The 14,725-nt window shown below is 28.6% G+C and overlaps 1 protein-coding gene across 7 annotated transcripts; it reads left to right on the top strand.

The window, feature by feature from the left end:
• The first annotated feature begins 7,739 nt into the window (after positions 1-7,739).
• Positions 7,740-11,385, top strand: LOC105800413 (fatty-acid-binding protein 2). 7 transcript variants are annotated; one of them, XM_052633186.1, is made up of 11 exons: positions 7,744-7,949; positions 8,305-8,894; positions 9,001-9,223; positions 9,458-9,533; positions 9,643-9,745; positions 9,921-9,989; positions 10,170-10,206; positions 10,298-10,372; positions 10,447-10,498; positions 10,710-10,754; positions 10,877-11,385. In XM_052633186.1, the coding sequence occupies exons 2-11, from the start codon at positions 8,428-8,430 to the stop codon at positions 10,972-10,974; spliced, it is 1,245 nt and encodes a 414-aa protein (XP_052489146.1). In that variant the 5' UTR covers positions 7,744-7,949; positions 8,305-8,427; the 3' UTR covers positions 10,975-11,385. The 7 variants fall into 7 exon arrangements, 3 of the variants coding, with proteins under 3 accessions (XP_052489147.1, XP_052489146.1, XP_012487113.1); XR_008197610.1 differs by having other exon boundaries at positions 7,741-8,894; positions 10,636-10,754; positions 10,877-10,981; XR_008197611.1 differs by having other exon boundaries at positions 7,741-8,894; positions 10,636-10,764; positions 10,877-10,960.
• Positions 11,386-14,725: the final 3,340 nt, after the last annotated feature.

Genomic DNA, 14,725 nt, shown 5'->3' with positions numbered 1-14,725 from the left:
GGCTTATGGGACTCTTTATAGTACTTCCATTGATTCTTTCAGTTACCTACCACTCTCATATCCTACACGTATAAAAGTCTCCAATCATTTCTTTTTCTTTGGTCTAATTGTGTCTTCATCCCTGTACTCTTTATGCTTTTAAAAATTTAATCCCTCTATTTTTAATTCCTCTACTTGTTTGATTTATAAATTAAAGTCCAATTGGGTTCTATCAAATTTGAATATAATTATACCTTTGAGTATTAAAATCCAACATATTTAAATTCATTAAAGATTCGAGGACTATATATCAAAAGTAGGAAGAGTAGAGGATCGGAGGCAGAATTAAATGTTTTCCCACTTCATATCTTGGATTATAAACATTAAAGATTTGATGTTTATAATTTATATGAAAAATTAAAATATAAATATATTCAGAATACAAAGCCTGTCTTCGTATGTTTCCGCACCAGAATACCTCTTGACATTCAACTTCAATTAAAAAGAAAAATTCTATTTATTTTAATAATTAGGCCTCAATCAAAAATGTTTTCCGCAATTTAGAATGTATGCATGAATCTCAATTAAATAATACATCTCTTTTAATTTTAAGCTTTGTAAATCATTCTCAGGTACATTGAAAAAGAAGGTTAAAAAACGTCATTTTTCACTTTTGGGTGTCAAAAGTGGCACTGTAAAGAAAAATGCAGGTTTTGTCTGCAAGTAATTAGACAAACTCCTAAGTGTATGTTGTTGGGTAAAACTTATTCATCAATCTCAAATTTTAGTGAAGATGGAGGTTTCTGAACTTGAAATCCATCCGGGTTTTTTTTGTTAAAAAATTCATCCATTTCTACTGTTAAAAATAGGGTTGACAGAATAATCAAACAATTACACGTGGCATGCCATATGTATATACTTCATGTTGACATACAGGGACTAATTTTTAATAGTTAAAATGGATGAAAATTTTAATAGAAGAGCCAATTTGCTATTTAATATAACGTATAAGGACTAATTTGCCCATTTTATGAGGAAAAGGGACAAAATACAATCCACCTCTCAATACAAGGACTTCTATAATACTTTTACTACATAGTTAAATGTATAGTTCTCCAAATCCTATTATGAATTATTAGTTTGAAAAAATAATCCAAAAATTCCGAACCTAATGTTTTCAAAAAAGCACATACAGTACTTTTGTGTTTACGAGCAAAAGTTTTTAACTCAAGAAAATTGAAGATAATGAGAAAGATTTTTATATATACGCATAAATCGGTCAATAATATCATAATCGTGGGAACTAGCCCACATTGACTTACTAATGGGATGTCCTAACGTGTTACAAAATTTCACCTTAGACAATGATCCAGTGACCGAAATAATTGGAATTATTGTATTCAATACCGGGCTCCAATTACCCAAATCTAAAATTACTAAAACACTAAATTCTAAACTTAAAATAATTTAAATTTGAATTAAGATAAATATGTATCATAATTAGATTTTTCCAATAATTGAGATTATTCATTCCATTATATATATATATAATTATTCGTGTTTATTTCTTCATTTAATAATAATAACAATAAAGAATAAATAAATAAATTGATCGGTGCCTAAAACGTATTGGATTATGGTGACCAACCGGACAGGCAAGAAATTCCAAGAATATGATTATATCACACAATTGTTCCAAAATTAATTCTAGAACATTTTGACCATTTCATTATTCGCCTAATTAATTTTAAAACAAATCATGTAATTTAATTTATACAATAAAAGGGTCCTGTGACATGCATCAATGGGTTCATGTTGATAAACATAAAATTAAAATTATTGAATAAACATGTTTGACATGACTAACTTGTTTATTTAGCTAAGTACTTTGATTAATGCAAATTATTTCATGATCAATGGCATTGTTTGATTATAATAATAATGAGTTTAGTTTGATAAAAAAAACCCAAATTAACAATGATGTATTATTAATATTATGCCACGTCATCTCTAAAAACTTAAAATATATATATATAATCTAATAAATACAATAAAATTATAAAAGATTAAAAAATTCGATGATGACGTGGTATATTTTAGACTTCCACATCAAACCTTAAAAGAATTTAAGTTTAGGGACCAAATTAAAAGAAATTGTCAAATTCAAAAGTTAATGTGAATAAAAAATTAAAGGATCAAGAAAAAATACCAAATTTAAAGACTAATATTTTCAACACATGTTATCTTAATAATCCACTTGTAAAAAGTTACACTAATATTATATATTTTCTACTTAATATTAAATCCAAAAAAAAAACATGTTTTTCTCATTTTATTTTTGAAAAAAAGGTCAAAAGAAAAAATCGACCGACCAGCAACTACCTAAAAATTATTACATGATTAACACTCACTTTTACTAGAAACTATTGAATTATATTTATTAATAATATTTTAGTAAATTTAATGTTAGGAGTCAAGTAATATTAGTTTAATTAGAAGAAAGAATGGAACTCAAATCCTAAAATAAATAATAAATATTAGATAAGCTATACTAATAATATAATTTTTAAATAAAAATTTAATTTTTAAAGTTGTACATTAAGTTATCTGAATTTATGCAGTGAAAATTATAGCCCTAAAATTTCCTATTGGAATGGCAAACATTGTGTTGAAATAAATGTTAATATTAATATTAAGGTTAAAATACGTTATAAGTTTTGTATTTTTTGAAAATTTAAAATTTAGTTTATATATTTTTATTTTTATGAATTTAGTCTTTCTATTTTTAAATTTTAAAATTCAGATCTAACTGTTAACACTATTATTTTTTTGTTAAATTCAGGTTATTTCAATGTCATTTTATTAATTACAATGTCACCAAGTGAATATTTTTTTATTTCAAAATGTCATACTTACAAATTTAACCAAAAAAATTAATAGTGCTAATAGTTGGCAGAGGCGAATCTTCATCAAGTCCCCTAATTTTTTAAAATTATTATTAAACCTTTGAAAAATTTTAAAATTTCAATTAGGCTCTTCAATTTTATTTTATTTTTGTAAATTTTCGTAAAACATCTAAAATTTTTAGTCTTAATTAAACCGCCAACATTTTTGAAAAACTCACTAAAACCCTCAAAATTTTTAAAAATTTTAGTTGAGCTTATTCAAATGCCAAGATTCATCACGTCAGATTGAACTTGAATTTTGTAATTTAAAAATAAAAACACTAAATTCTGAAATAAAAGTACAAAGATTAAAGCCTAAATTTTTGAAAAGTACAAAATTAATGGCATATTTTAACATAATATTATGTTGAAATCAATGCTAATATTAATAAACAAAATAATTCCTCAGAGCCAAGCATGTTACCAAAGAGGAAAACAATAACACATTAACATGTTCTATTAAAACTTTTTCTTCTTTTCTTTTTAGTGGTTTCATATTAGTTTAATAAAAAATCTGTAAGAGACATTGTTATAAAAATAACCACAAATTCTAAAATGATTAGTCTCTATGGATCGTAAGACGAACATGGAGGATATTTTGATTTAACCACAAAAAGAAAAACATTTGTTGCTATTGGTTAATATTAAGCATGAGACTTATTGATACTAAGTAGCAGCAAGGGAAGAGTTAATAAGGAGAAGGTGATGGTATAAAAAAAGGTCGGTTCACCTAATCAAGCGAAGAGCCGAAAAAGTATAAAGACGTAGAAAATGAGACTATATGCTAAGGAAGACATAGGATGAGGGCTAGTAAGAGAGTCTAGGATTTGATCCCTTCTTCCTCGTTCTTCAGGGTATTTATAGGAGGTTATTTATCCATTTATGCCATGTCACTGACAATCTCGAGGTGATGGTGAATGTGTGGTCAACTAGGTGGATACATATTGATTGTCATCAAGCGCGACACTACTCTGACACTCTCCTTGTTGGGGATCACCACTGAAGCATAACAACCTTGTACTATCTTAACAAGGAGAATGTCAGAGCTACCTGTCACCTAGCCGATCACATGTTCACCCTCACTCCGAGATTGTCGGTGATGTGGCATAAATGGACAAAGAACCCCCCTTCCCCCAACACCTATAAATACGCCGAAGAATGAGGAAGAAAGGATCGAATCTTGGATGCTCTTACTATCCCTCTTCCTCTGTCATCCTCAACACATATAGCCTCATTCTCTACCTCCTTAATACTTTTTCAGCTCTCCGCCTAAGTAGATGAACCAACATCTTTCGCACCATCACCTTCTTTTCCTTATCTCTTCCCTAATTCAACAAGATTAATGATTGGTTAATATTTAACATTAGATTAAGGATTGAGGTGAAAAAAAAACATTTATACGTGTTTATTAAAAGTATCTCACTTATGTATGATAAACATTTATTATAGCAAAATTTTTGCATGACACGTTTTAAAAACCCTAAATTTTAGGACATGCCTTATTTCTTACACATCCCTTTCTTTTCTTAAAACAGAAAACTAATAACAGACTTTGCATAGCTAAATACTCTTTGTTATCTATTTCTTACAAAAGAAAAAAAACATTCTTTGTTATCGTTTTAAATTACATACAATATTTTTAATATCGTTTTGGTTTTGATATATCAGTAGACATGATTGAAGGCACATTATCGTTTTAAATTATATATATATATATATATATATATATATATATATATATTCTCTTATTATTATTTTTCCCCAAAGATCGAAAGACATTATGGTTAGGTAGTTAGCTAAGGTTGTTGAGTTTCTAAATTCAGTGAATGGAGAGATTCAAAGAACATGTTTCATGTGTTAATCATTGAGATCTTGTTGTTGCTGCATGGGCAAGAAATGAATGTATGTCATGTTTTGTCTTGGCAGGCTTATTTTGGTCTAATTCTTTTCTCAATCCTTGTATGTTTTGTACATTTGAAATTTAGTCCATTTACTTTTAATTTCAAGAATTTAGTTCCACTATTCTTTTGATTTAATAATGGAAATCCAATTGATAATGATGGCAAGGAACTTCATTAAAATAATTCATGTGGCATTTTGAAAATTAAAAAAAATACATGATCAATATGGAAATATCTAATCTAGGGTTCAACACTATTTCAAAGAATTTGATTTTTTTCTTTTTTTAGCTTTCATGAATTGCAGGACTTTAAATTGATGGTGTGAACTTTTTTGAAGAATACCATATAATCCAATTTAACAAAATCCTTTTGACGGAGTTATCAATCATACTTTAATTATTAAAGAGGAATTAAAAGTAGGGGACTAAATTTTAAATGTACAATAAATATAATGACTGAGAGCATAATTAGACCTTAAATGAACAAATAAGAAAAAGTGTTCATTGTTCCTTATATGTCAAGCAAGACAAGCTGTCCTGCCTACCCAAAACTATTGCTAATTTGACCTACAATATCTCACTTGTGTGTTTTGGTGATTATATTTTTCTTATTTGACCTCTTTCCCCTACACTATGGGACAAAATCAAAATGATAATGTATTTTACATAACATATATTTTTATTTTTTTAAAATAGGTTGACGAATTTTAGAAAATATGGAAATTTTTAATTTTTTAAAATATGGAGTTTCAATTTTAAGTTTTTTTAAATTATTAATAAATAGATGAAATAATATTTAAATATGATCCCTAAGTTTTTTGGTTTACTTCATGCACGTTTTAACAAATATCTCACTAGTTTTCCTCAACGTAAGGATGTTGTCTTATTTTGAAAACTAATTAAAGCATTTAATAAACATTCAAAAACATCAATGGTTAAATAAATAGCAAACCAAATACACTTGCATTAGTGTTATGAAATTATACTACTCTAAAGATGTCCTTTTCGATTATAGAATTAATTGAGTTGATGAGTATTATATTATCATTTTAATTTAATTTGAAGTTTTCTAATTAAATCAAGTGAAATAAAATTAAAGTCGAATCGAGTAAAATTAGAAGAAGAAAAACAGGTCAAATTAAATTATTGTTCACAATATGATTAATACCAAGAGCACATAAATTGAGACCAAAAACTATTTGAAAGCAAAATAAGAGGAAAAAAAACAATATTTTGCATCGTAAACTTAATTTGATAATTTGTTTGTTTAAGGCCTTAAATTTATCGTTTTGGAATTTAAATTTTAAATTTTATATGATTTTTAGAATTTTATTAAATTTTAATATATTTTTTATTTTCTGTAATTTGTTATAAATATTTTGATTTTTTATAATTTTCTTGAAAGGGACCAATTTGTTCATTTTCAAAATTTATAAAGACATAAGGGTATTTACACTAATTTTTTGTTCGAGTTATTCAAATTATTTGAGTTGTAAAATTCAACTCAACTCAAACTTAAAAATCAAATTACTTATTCGAGTTGATTCAAAAAACCAAGAACTAAATTCTATTAACTTGAAATTCAAAAAATCAAGTCAATTTGAGTTTCAAACTATTTTTTAATAAAAGAAAACTTGACTTGAATAAAATATTGAGTTAAACTCAATACCAACTCGACTTTAATAAAATATGATTACGATAAATGTTTTAATAAAAGAAAACTTGGAGTAGTATAAGTGTAGCGGATTAAGTTGTGACAAAGTTGAGTTTGACGAAGTTAGAGAATTAACAATCAAGGACAACTAAAAATTTAGTATTGGGAGTTAAGATAAATTTATAAAATTTCTAGTTTGACTAAAGGGTAAAATATTTTAAATTAAATTATTAATTTTAGAAAGAATTAATGAAATTGTATTTTTTTTTTTTTTTGGAGAGACTAAAATTAAGGACAAAACTTCTCCCTCCCTTGATTAGAAAATAGCCATTGGGCTAAAGCCCAATAAATATGCAATTGGGCCTTCTCAAAAATTGATAAGTAAATTAGCAAAACATTAACAAAAGTCAAAACAAACTTAATTGAATTTTGAGTTTAATTTAGATGATTCAATTTTTTAATGGTATTTAACGAATTCGGTAAGATACAAAATAATAATATTATTATTATTAATATTACATTAATTTTTTAGGAACAAATCAACTTTGATTTAATGTGTAATTTTATATAAAAATTTAAAATTTTTTTATAATTTTAATATTTTATAAATGAAATTTGAATTTAATAACTTTTTTTGTTAAAATAAATACCTCTAAAGTTTTTTTTTAAAAGGTAAACTCATTAATTTATTCAATGAAACCATACAATTCAGAAAAAAAAAATAGTAAACACTCGTCGTAAATGGTGAAGGATGAACTCTATCAACCCAACAAATGCTTTAGCCTCAACATCAATAGAACATTAAGACATGTTGACAATTGGCTTTGTCACAACTCAAGCACTCTATATTTGGAGTGATTGCAAGCACTTAATACAATAAGGAAATCAACCCCGGCTGGTCCAAAGCGGCGAGTAAAAATCGACAAAAAAAATTAACCATTCACCAAACTAAAGAGGATGACAACAAAATCATCCCTAAAATTACTTGTAAAACTAAGATTACATGCATAAACAAGACTAAAAAACGTGCTATAAGAGCAAACAAAAGCTTCTAAAATTGAATATTTATTAAACAATAGAAAAAACAAACAAAAATAAATATATAAAACTTAAGACATCACGGATCTAAATCGACACGTGAAATAATTTATTATTCTAAAATACTCTCAAAATATAAATAAATTATGTAGTTTTAAATTTTCTAAAATGCTCTCAAAACCAAACAAGAAGGGTCATCGAGAGCTAAATTCATTTATTATTCTAAAATCCTCTCCAAACCACTAAATTTTCCAATTTTGTTCCTCAAGTAGCTTTGAATCATTCAACATGTTCTTTCTCCATCGTCCATTACAGAGTCTCAGAGCATAATATTTTCCCTGAATCTATTAATAGTAATAATAATTAAAAAAAAAACTCAAACTTCCATTTTGTATATCGAATCTCTTGATATCGACGTGCAAGTTTTTTCCACGTAATTTCTGGGGGTTTTTTGTTTGCTTTGTTTCTGTAGTTGAATTGATCTTTTTCATGAAATTTTTATTTTCTAATTGTTTTTATCGCATTCTATTAATGTAATGTTAAGCTTGTTTTTTGATGATTAGCTTTATTTTATATCTTCATGGCTATATTTTATTTTACTTTTTGTTTTGTTTTAATTATAAGAAGGAAATAATTAGCTTTTCCTTTGCATCGAATGATAACAATGGTTAATTGCAAGGATCAATTAATTTCTGAATAACTTTCAATATCATTTCAGTTCTTCTCATCAATTACTGTTTTTCTGTACTTATATGGATCATGAATTGAATATCAAATTTTCTTTGTAGGTACATTATATCAATTTGGGTGGTAAAATGGAACCCCCAATTTCCCTAGTTCAGGAAAAGGTAAAAGGGTTTCTGAATTAGGCATTTTGTTTTCGAAATTGGGGAAATAGTTGGTTGTTTTTCATGGATTTAGATGGAGAATCTACATGTATTTTTCCAATGGAGTCCTTTGTATCTAATGGTTTGGGAACTCATTTGTTTTCACATTTTAGTTCATTTGTTGATGGCTCTTTGTACTATTCTAGACACTTGTATTTACCTGGTAGTCTTGCATTTCGAGAAGGTTTTAGTTGCGTGTCGAAGTTCGCCGGTTCACTGCTTTTTTGGTTCTCTAGTATGTCGACTTCCAATTTGGATATATTGGCTAATAATCAACATGGTTTGAAATCTGGAAGTTGTAAATCTTCAGCTCAGGTTAAGCAAATTGCTTCTTATAAGAATAACCTTATGGGATTTCATTTCGCTTGCGAATCGAAAGGTCGATCTGCCACCACACATGTATCATTACACTTCTTCGGAGAAGCGGAAGTGCTCCGTTCGTTTCCTCTGCTTTCATTATCTGTTGCTCTTATACCGCCATTTGATAACTTGTAAGGTTCTTTTAACTTCCATATAGCATAGTCGTTTACCTTTCTGATCGTGTTGTGTAATCGCAGAGTTTGTCTATGATTAAACCATTTGGTTTATTGTGATCAGATGTTCAAAGGTACTACCTGTTCCTCGGGAAAACACGGATGTTGAAATGCAAGAACACAAGGATCGAAGGGCTTGTGAAGTTGGACATCAAGGATATGGTAGTCCATCTTTTCTAGATTCAAATTGGACACAACATGCTGTTGAGCCCCGAACCGGCATTGAGTTCCCAACAACATTGGACAACGTATTCGATAGACAGATTAATTCCAGTTTAGCTTCTGAGGTAAAACATTGTGCACTCACTGCTTATACACCTCTATCTGTTCGCCTTTGTTCCTTTAGCAGCTTATTTATGTTTTGAATATTCACGATGTAGTTCGATATGCTTACACACACAACATTATTAGGCCAAACTTGAAAAGGGAACATCCGTCACTTCAAAATAATCCCACCTTTTTTTTAACATTGTTGGGGTGTTCGGGGGTTATTTTTCAGTAACAGTGTTTAATGCTCTCAGGTGCTTGTTGGTACCGGATCAATTGCCATAACGATAATCAAAATCAAGTCTCTAGAGGTGTATGCATTTGGTTTTTGTAAGTACTTGTTGATTTTGCATCGTTCCTCTTACCTTATTGTTATTAGTAATGTGGTTTTCCTAATGCTTCATTTACTCATGCTTGATTTTTCTTCTTCCCCTTATAGATATTCATCCATTCTCCGTATGCCAGAAACTGGGACCAAAGTATGCTTCTATTCCTGTGAATGAACCGAACAAACACAATGACTTTTATCAGGATCTTCTTAGGTACTTGAGAATTTTCATGCTGCTAGCAATTTATTTAGAAATTTTACTTACCACCAAATGCTAGTCGGGTATGAGTGGATGGACTTTAGTTTCTATCTTCTGTTCTTGTTTTTGCAGACTTTCATGCCTTTTCTTGTCTATTTTCTTACAAATCTTTTCTTATATGAGTGTGCAGAGAGGACATTGGCATGACTGTTAGGCTAGTGGTTAACTGCAATGGGATGAAAGCCAGTGCAGTAAGAGAGTAAGTTCTTTTTCCCCATCTATTACACCCTTGAAAATTTTGTCAACTTGATTGTCCCGATTGAACCATTCCTTTGAAACTGCGTCTGATGAGAGTCATACGCTTGATTAGGTGCTTGGCTCTTTTGGGTAGGCTGCATTTTGGTTTTCTCATTAACTGGCTTAATTGTGTATGTTTCAGTGAATTTGAAAAATCCCTTCGTGCACGGTTAGTAAAGGTAAGTGATCGAAGTTAGCAGGTCCCCTGCCGCTCTTGTTAATTTCTTCATTAACTGCTGGACTTGTGACAAAGTTCTTAACTTCTCGTAGACTAATCCCGATACCGATTATCATTGCCTAAGTACATTTGGCTCCTTATTCACTCAAGATATCGCATTGCCTGCGGTAACCCCTGTATCTCTTTCTATGATTATGATCTAACCTAGCGGCAACTCTCTTTAACTCTGTTGCATATGCAGGGAACAGTGATCGACTTTCAGCGGACAGCTGAAGGACAACTAGTTACCAAAAGTAAGTTCTCTCTCGTTGTGTATCCCTTCTGCAACAGTAACAGCCATTTTTAATCATACTACTATCTTTGGTTTTCTGTTCCATGCAAAATGAGTTTTAAAAAGTGATCCGATTCGTATCTTCTTTTTCTTTGTGAGGTACAAATTTGAAGTTTGTTGATTAGCTCTATACCGTAGACATACACCTTATAGTGAAAGAAATATTTGTGCAGTTGGAGGTAACCACATTGGAGTGGTTCAAAGCAAGGATTTGTGCAGTAAGTAAATGTCTGTGTTAGAACTTTCATTACACTTATGAAGCGTGTCGATTAGTTCTATACCATAAACTATGATTTTAACAGCAAAAGCTCGAGATCCTAACCCTTGGTTTCCATTCCAGGGGCTTTCTTCGGTATGTACATCGGAGATGTCCCAGTATCGGAACAAGCTAAAGAAAACATTGGGCAAAATGTTGCAAACATTATAAGGAGATGCTGAGATGGCTCTGTTTACCACAGCCATTGTCTCAAATCCTTTAAAATGAGCAAATAGCTACTACCATGAGCACAACGGGACAGTGAAAAATTCCGTGCGAACCACGCAATGGGTTTGCTCGAGAATTATACGAAACATATTCTTTGTAGCTTTTAGGATAATCATCAATTAGATATGTATATCCCCATTCTCTTCTTTATACACAGTCATGTTGTTATTATTAAGTTGCTAGCTTAAACCCGAAAGCTAGGTCGAAATTTATGAAGGTTTAGATAAAAATATTAGGTTTGAGAGGGTTTAAACAAAAAATTTAAATCCATTTAAAATATGGATCGGTTTTGAGCTCAAGCATGACTCCGTCTATTTTTGAAGTTTGTAATATATTATAGTGTGTTATATTATGTTATTTTCATATATTGTAATATTTATAACACGAGATTAAATTTATGGTAATGTATAATAATAAAATATAAACATATTAAAAAATGTTAAAGTTGCTTGTTTAATAAATGAGAAAAATAAATTATTAAATATTAAATTAAAATAATATAAATACTTTTCAAAAATAATATGAGTTTATTTAAAATAGACATGTGTTAATCATTTACAAATATTAGCGGGTTTTGATAAAATATTAGATTTATATTTTAGGTTGGGTTTAGACAAACATAATGTGTGTTATTATTACATATAAGTCTAGCCCGAACCCAATTCCACCCATGAATACCTCAAATCTAGATATTAACCCATAGAGGAGTTTCAAATCTACTTTACTTGCATTCTTTCATTAAAGTGTTAAACTATTTGGATTTTTATAATTTTGAAATTAACTTGTGTAGCAAATGTGTATGAATTGTACCATCTATTCATTCAAGTCTGAAAATCATTCGATATTTCATTTTGAGAAGATTTTGGTCAAATTATTAGATCTATTGATCGAAGCCTAAGTCAATCTTTTAAATTTACTTTTTTTATTTTATATTGGGTAAATTTATCTAAAATTACTAAATTATTAATAAGTTTATGTTTTGACTACTTTAACTTCAAAAAGTTACAAAATAATTACTAAACCACTTGAAAGTTGAGTCAATGGGTTGTTGAAATCATTGTTATATGACATTCTCTATCCTTACACCAATCGAAAGCTCTTCTTCCCATTTTCTTCCACAGATTATTTTTTTCATGAAACAGTTTTGAACATCACAAATTTGTGAATCAAAATCTAAATAGATTTCTTATCCGATCTTCGACATTGATCGTCAAATCACTTTGGTCTAAGATATATTCTTCTACTCGTTGATGAAGACTTGATCCAATATACGGATTGTCGAATCGTTGCTTAAAGCTCGCTAGCTAAACTTTTTTTTTAACGGAACTCAACCCAATAATTTTTTAAAAAAATATCCGAATAATTCAACGACTTAAATAATCGAATAATTCAATAATATTTTTGGACTTTATAAAATAAAGTAACTAAAACATAAACTTACACCTCTTTATTTTTTATACAATATATAATTTAATTTATATGAAAATAAGTGATTTTGTTTCGCTCATATTATCCAAACTTTACCATTAATTTGCAACTAAAGTGATTTTTGGTTGAAGAGAGTGAAGCAAAAGGGTTTCAATGTCGGGAGACAAAAATAGACACTTTGATTGATTCCACCCACCACTTCGTGTTTTGTAAAGCAAACCACTGAATTTTTTTAAAAATATATAAAATAAATTAACTTAATTTAAATCATAGCTGTAAGGATGACGACACTTAGCTGTTAATGCTGTTGCTGTACTGTAATTAATTTCTATAATTAATTCAACCATTCTTTTATTAGGGAAAGAAAAGAGAAGAAAGTTACTTTGCAGTTCTCATATTTTTCATTTGGTTTAAATGGAAAATGTGGACGTGGATAAAAGACTACAGCGTTTTTAGAAGGTTTTCAAATGCAATTCTACCAATTTAGGATAAATCTTTTGTGGGTCGAATATATAAATTTTAAGTACGGCTTATAACATGGTCTTATTTTGCTTTTAGTCCTTGTACTCTTTGTCATTTGAAACTTAGTCCTACTTTAACTTTCAAAATTTTAATTTTTATTTTAATAATCGAAGTCCAGTTGATAATATTGTCAAATGACTACCATTAAATTGAATTAGACGGTATCTTTAAAATAATAATAAAATTAATATATAATATTACATACGTGGAGAGCGAATAGACGTTTTCTTCAAATCAAATGACTAAATTATCAAAATAAAACTAAAATTAAGTTTTGAAATGTACCAAAAGCATAAGAAATAAATTATAATTAAAACATATGTTGAAGATTATTAAATTCAAAAAAAATAAGAATAAATAAATACAAAGTCTAATCAAATCACATTAAATGTCCACATAATAATACATTAATGTATATATGTATTTGTTGTTTCCTTAAAGAGGGTTTCTCTTATCTTCTTTACACCGTGTCCCTCTATTATCAGCAAAGGAGGTTTTCAACGGGTAGTATGCGTAAGTTTTGATGTTGTCGCTAAGTTATTCGAAAATTTTTATTTAAATCATTATATTATTTAAAAGTTTTTATTTCAGTTATTGGGATGTTAATTTTTTTTAAAAGTTTTATTAGTGTGTTTTAAGTAACGATTTGGCGATTGGTACAATAGATCAATACCCATTGATGAGTAAGAGAACATATCTTAGATTTAAGTTAATTTAATGATTAGTGTTAGAGATAAAAGAAAAATAGTTGTTTGAAGAGAAAGAGAGCTTTCGATTGTTACAGTCAGTGCGAGCAGAGAATACTATATAGCATCGATTTTAATAACCTGATGATTCAAATGAAAACTTTTGAATAGTTCAATGACCAATTTGTAATTGTTTTTAGTTAAGTGACCAAAACGAAAACTTACCCGTAGTTTAGTGACTAATGGTGTAGTTTACCCTAAGAATTTTTAGTTGATCCAATTTTAATTGCTCTTAAATTAACTATATAAATATTAATATGTAAAAACTTTTAGTATTCTACTTTAGGGTAATCATTTGACATATCGCCTGAAGTTTTCTAGACTCCACGAACGGGTTGAGAGTATGATACGTGTTCAATTTACTTATATATATTTTTTTAATTTTTTACTATACCTTATAATACACTTGTAAAACCTTCAATTCACTTATTAAGGTCTTAAAAACTCTATAAACGATATATCAAATAATTTCCTTTTTACTTTATTACTTTCTTTTCTCTCTTGATCCTTTTTGTCAAACTCAATACACAATGCCTACAAGTATTCATAGTCCATTCTCGGCCTATAAATAGAAGGATAATGCGCTTCAGTACACTTAAACCCACGTCCTCATTCATTGACAATTATACTGATACCAATCGAATTAAAGACTCAATCATCTAATATTCTCTTATTTAACATGGAACAACCAAATAGTTTATATAATAAATATAGTGTTTTAAATACGTTTCATTTTATTTTTATTTTTTCATATTCTATTTGAATTATTATTATTATTATTATTATTATTATTATTATTATTTTATACGAAAAAGAGAATGTTTGATGTGGACGGAGATCCCTTAGTGGATAAGATGTTTGGTGTTTGATAATATATGAAGAAGATAACCTTTAAATTTTAAAGAATGTTTGGGGATTTGGGAACTTATTTTATTTTTATTTTTTAAATATCAAAGGTGGCTGCTTCTATTCCTTTTGTCACCTATGAAGGGAAAATTTTCCCATAGGC

This window comes from Gossypium raimondii, chromosome 7 (assembly GCF_025698545.1).
Source record: "Gossypium raimondii isolate GPD5lz chromosome 7, ASM2569854v1, whole genome shotgun sequence".
NCBI lineage: Eukaryota > Viridiplantae > Streptophyta > Magnoliopsida > Malvales > Malvaceae > Gossypium > Gossypium raimondii.
Note: the sequence above shows the minus strand (reverse complement) of the source record. Positions and strands in the feature narration are given on the sequence as shown.

Bases quoted from the DNA above. Each gene is read 5' to 3' on its own strand.
- LOC105800413 (XM_052633186.1), top strand. From the start codon at position 8,428: ATGGATTTAGATGGAGAATCTACATGTATTTTTCCAATGGAGTCCTTT. The intron at 8,895-9,000 runs GTAAGGTTCTTT...TATTGTGATCAG, and splicing joins ATACCGCCATTTGATAACTT to ATGTTCAAAGGTACTACCTG. The intron at 10,499-10,709 runs GTAAGTTCTCTC...ATATTTGTGCAG, and splicing joins AGGACAACTAGTTACCAAAA to TTGGAGGTAACCACATTGGA.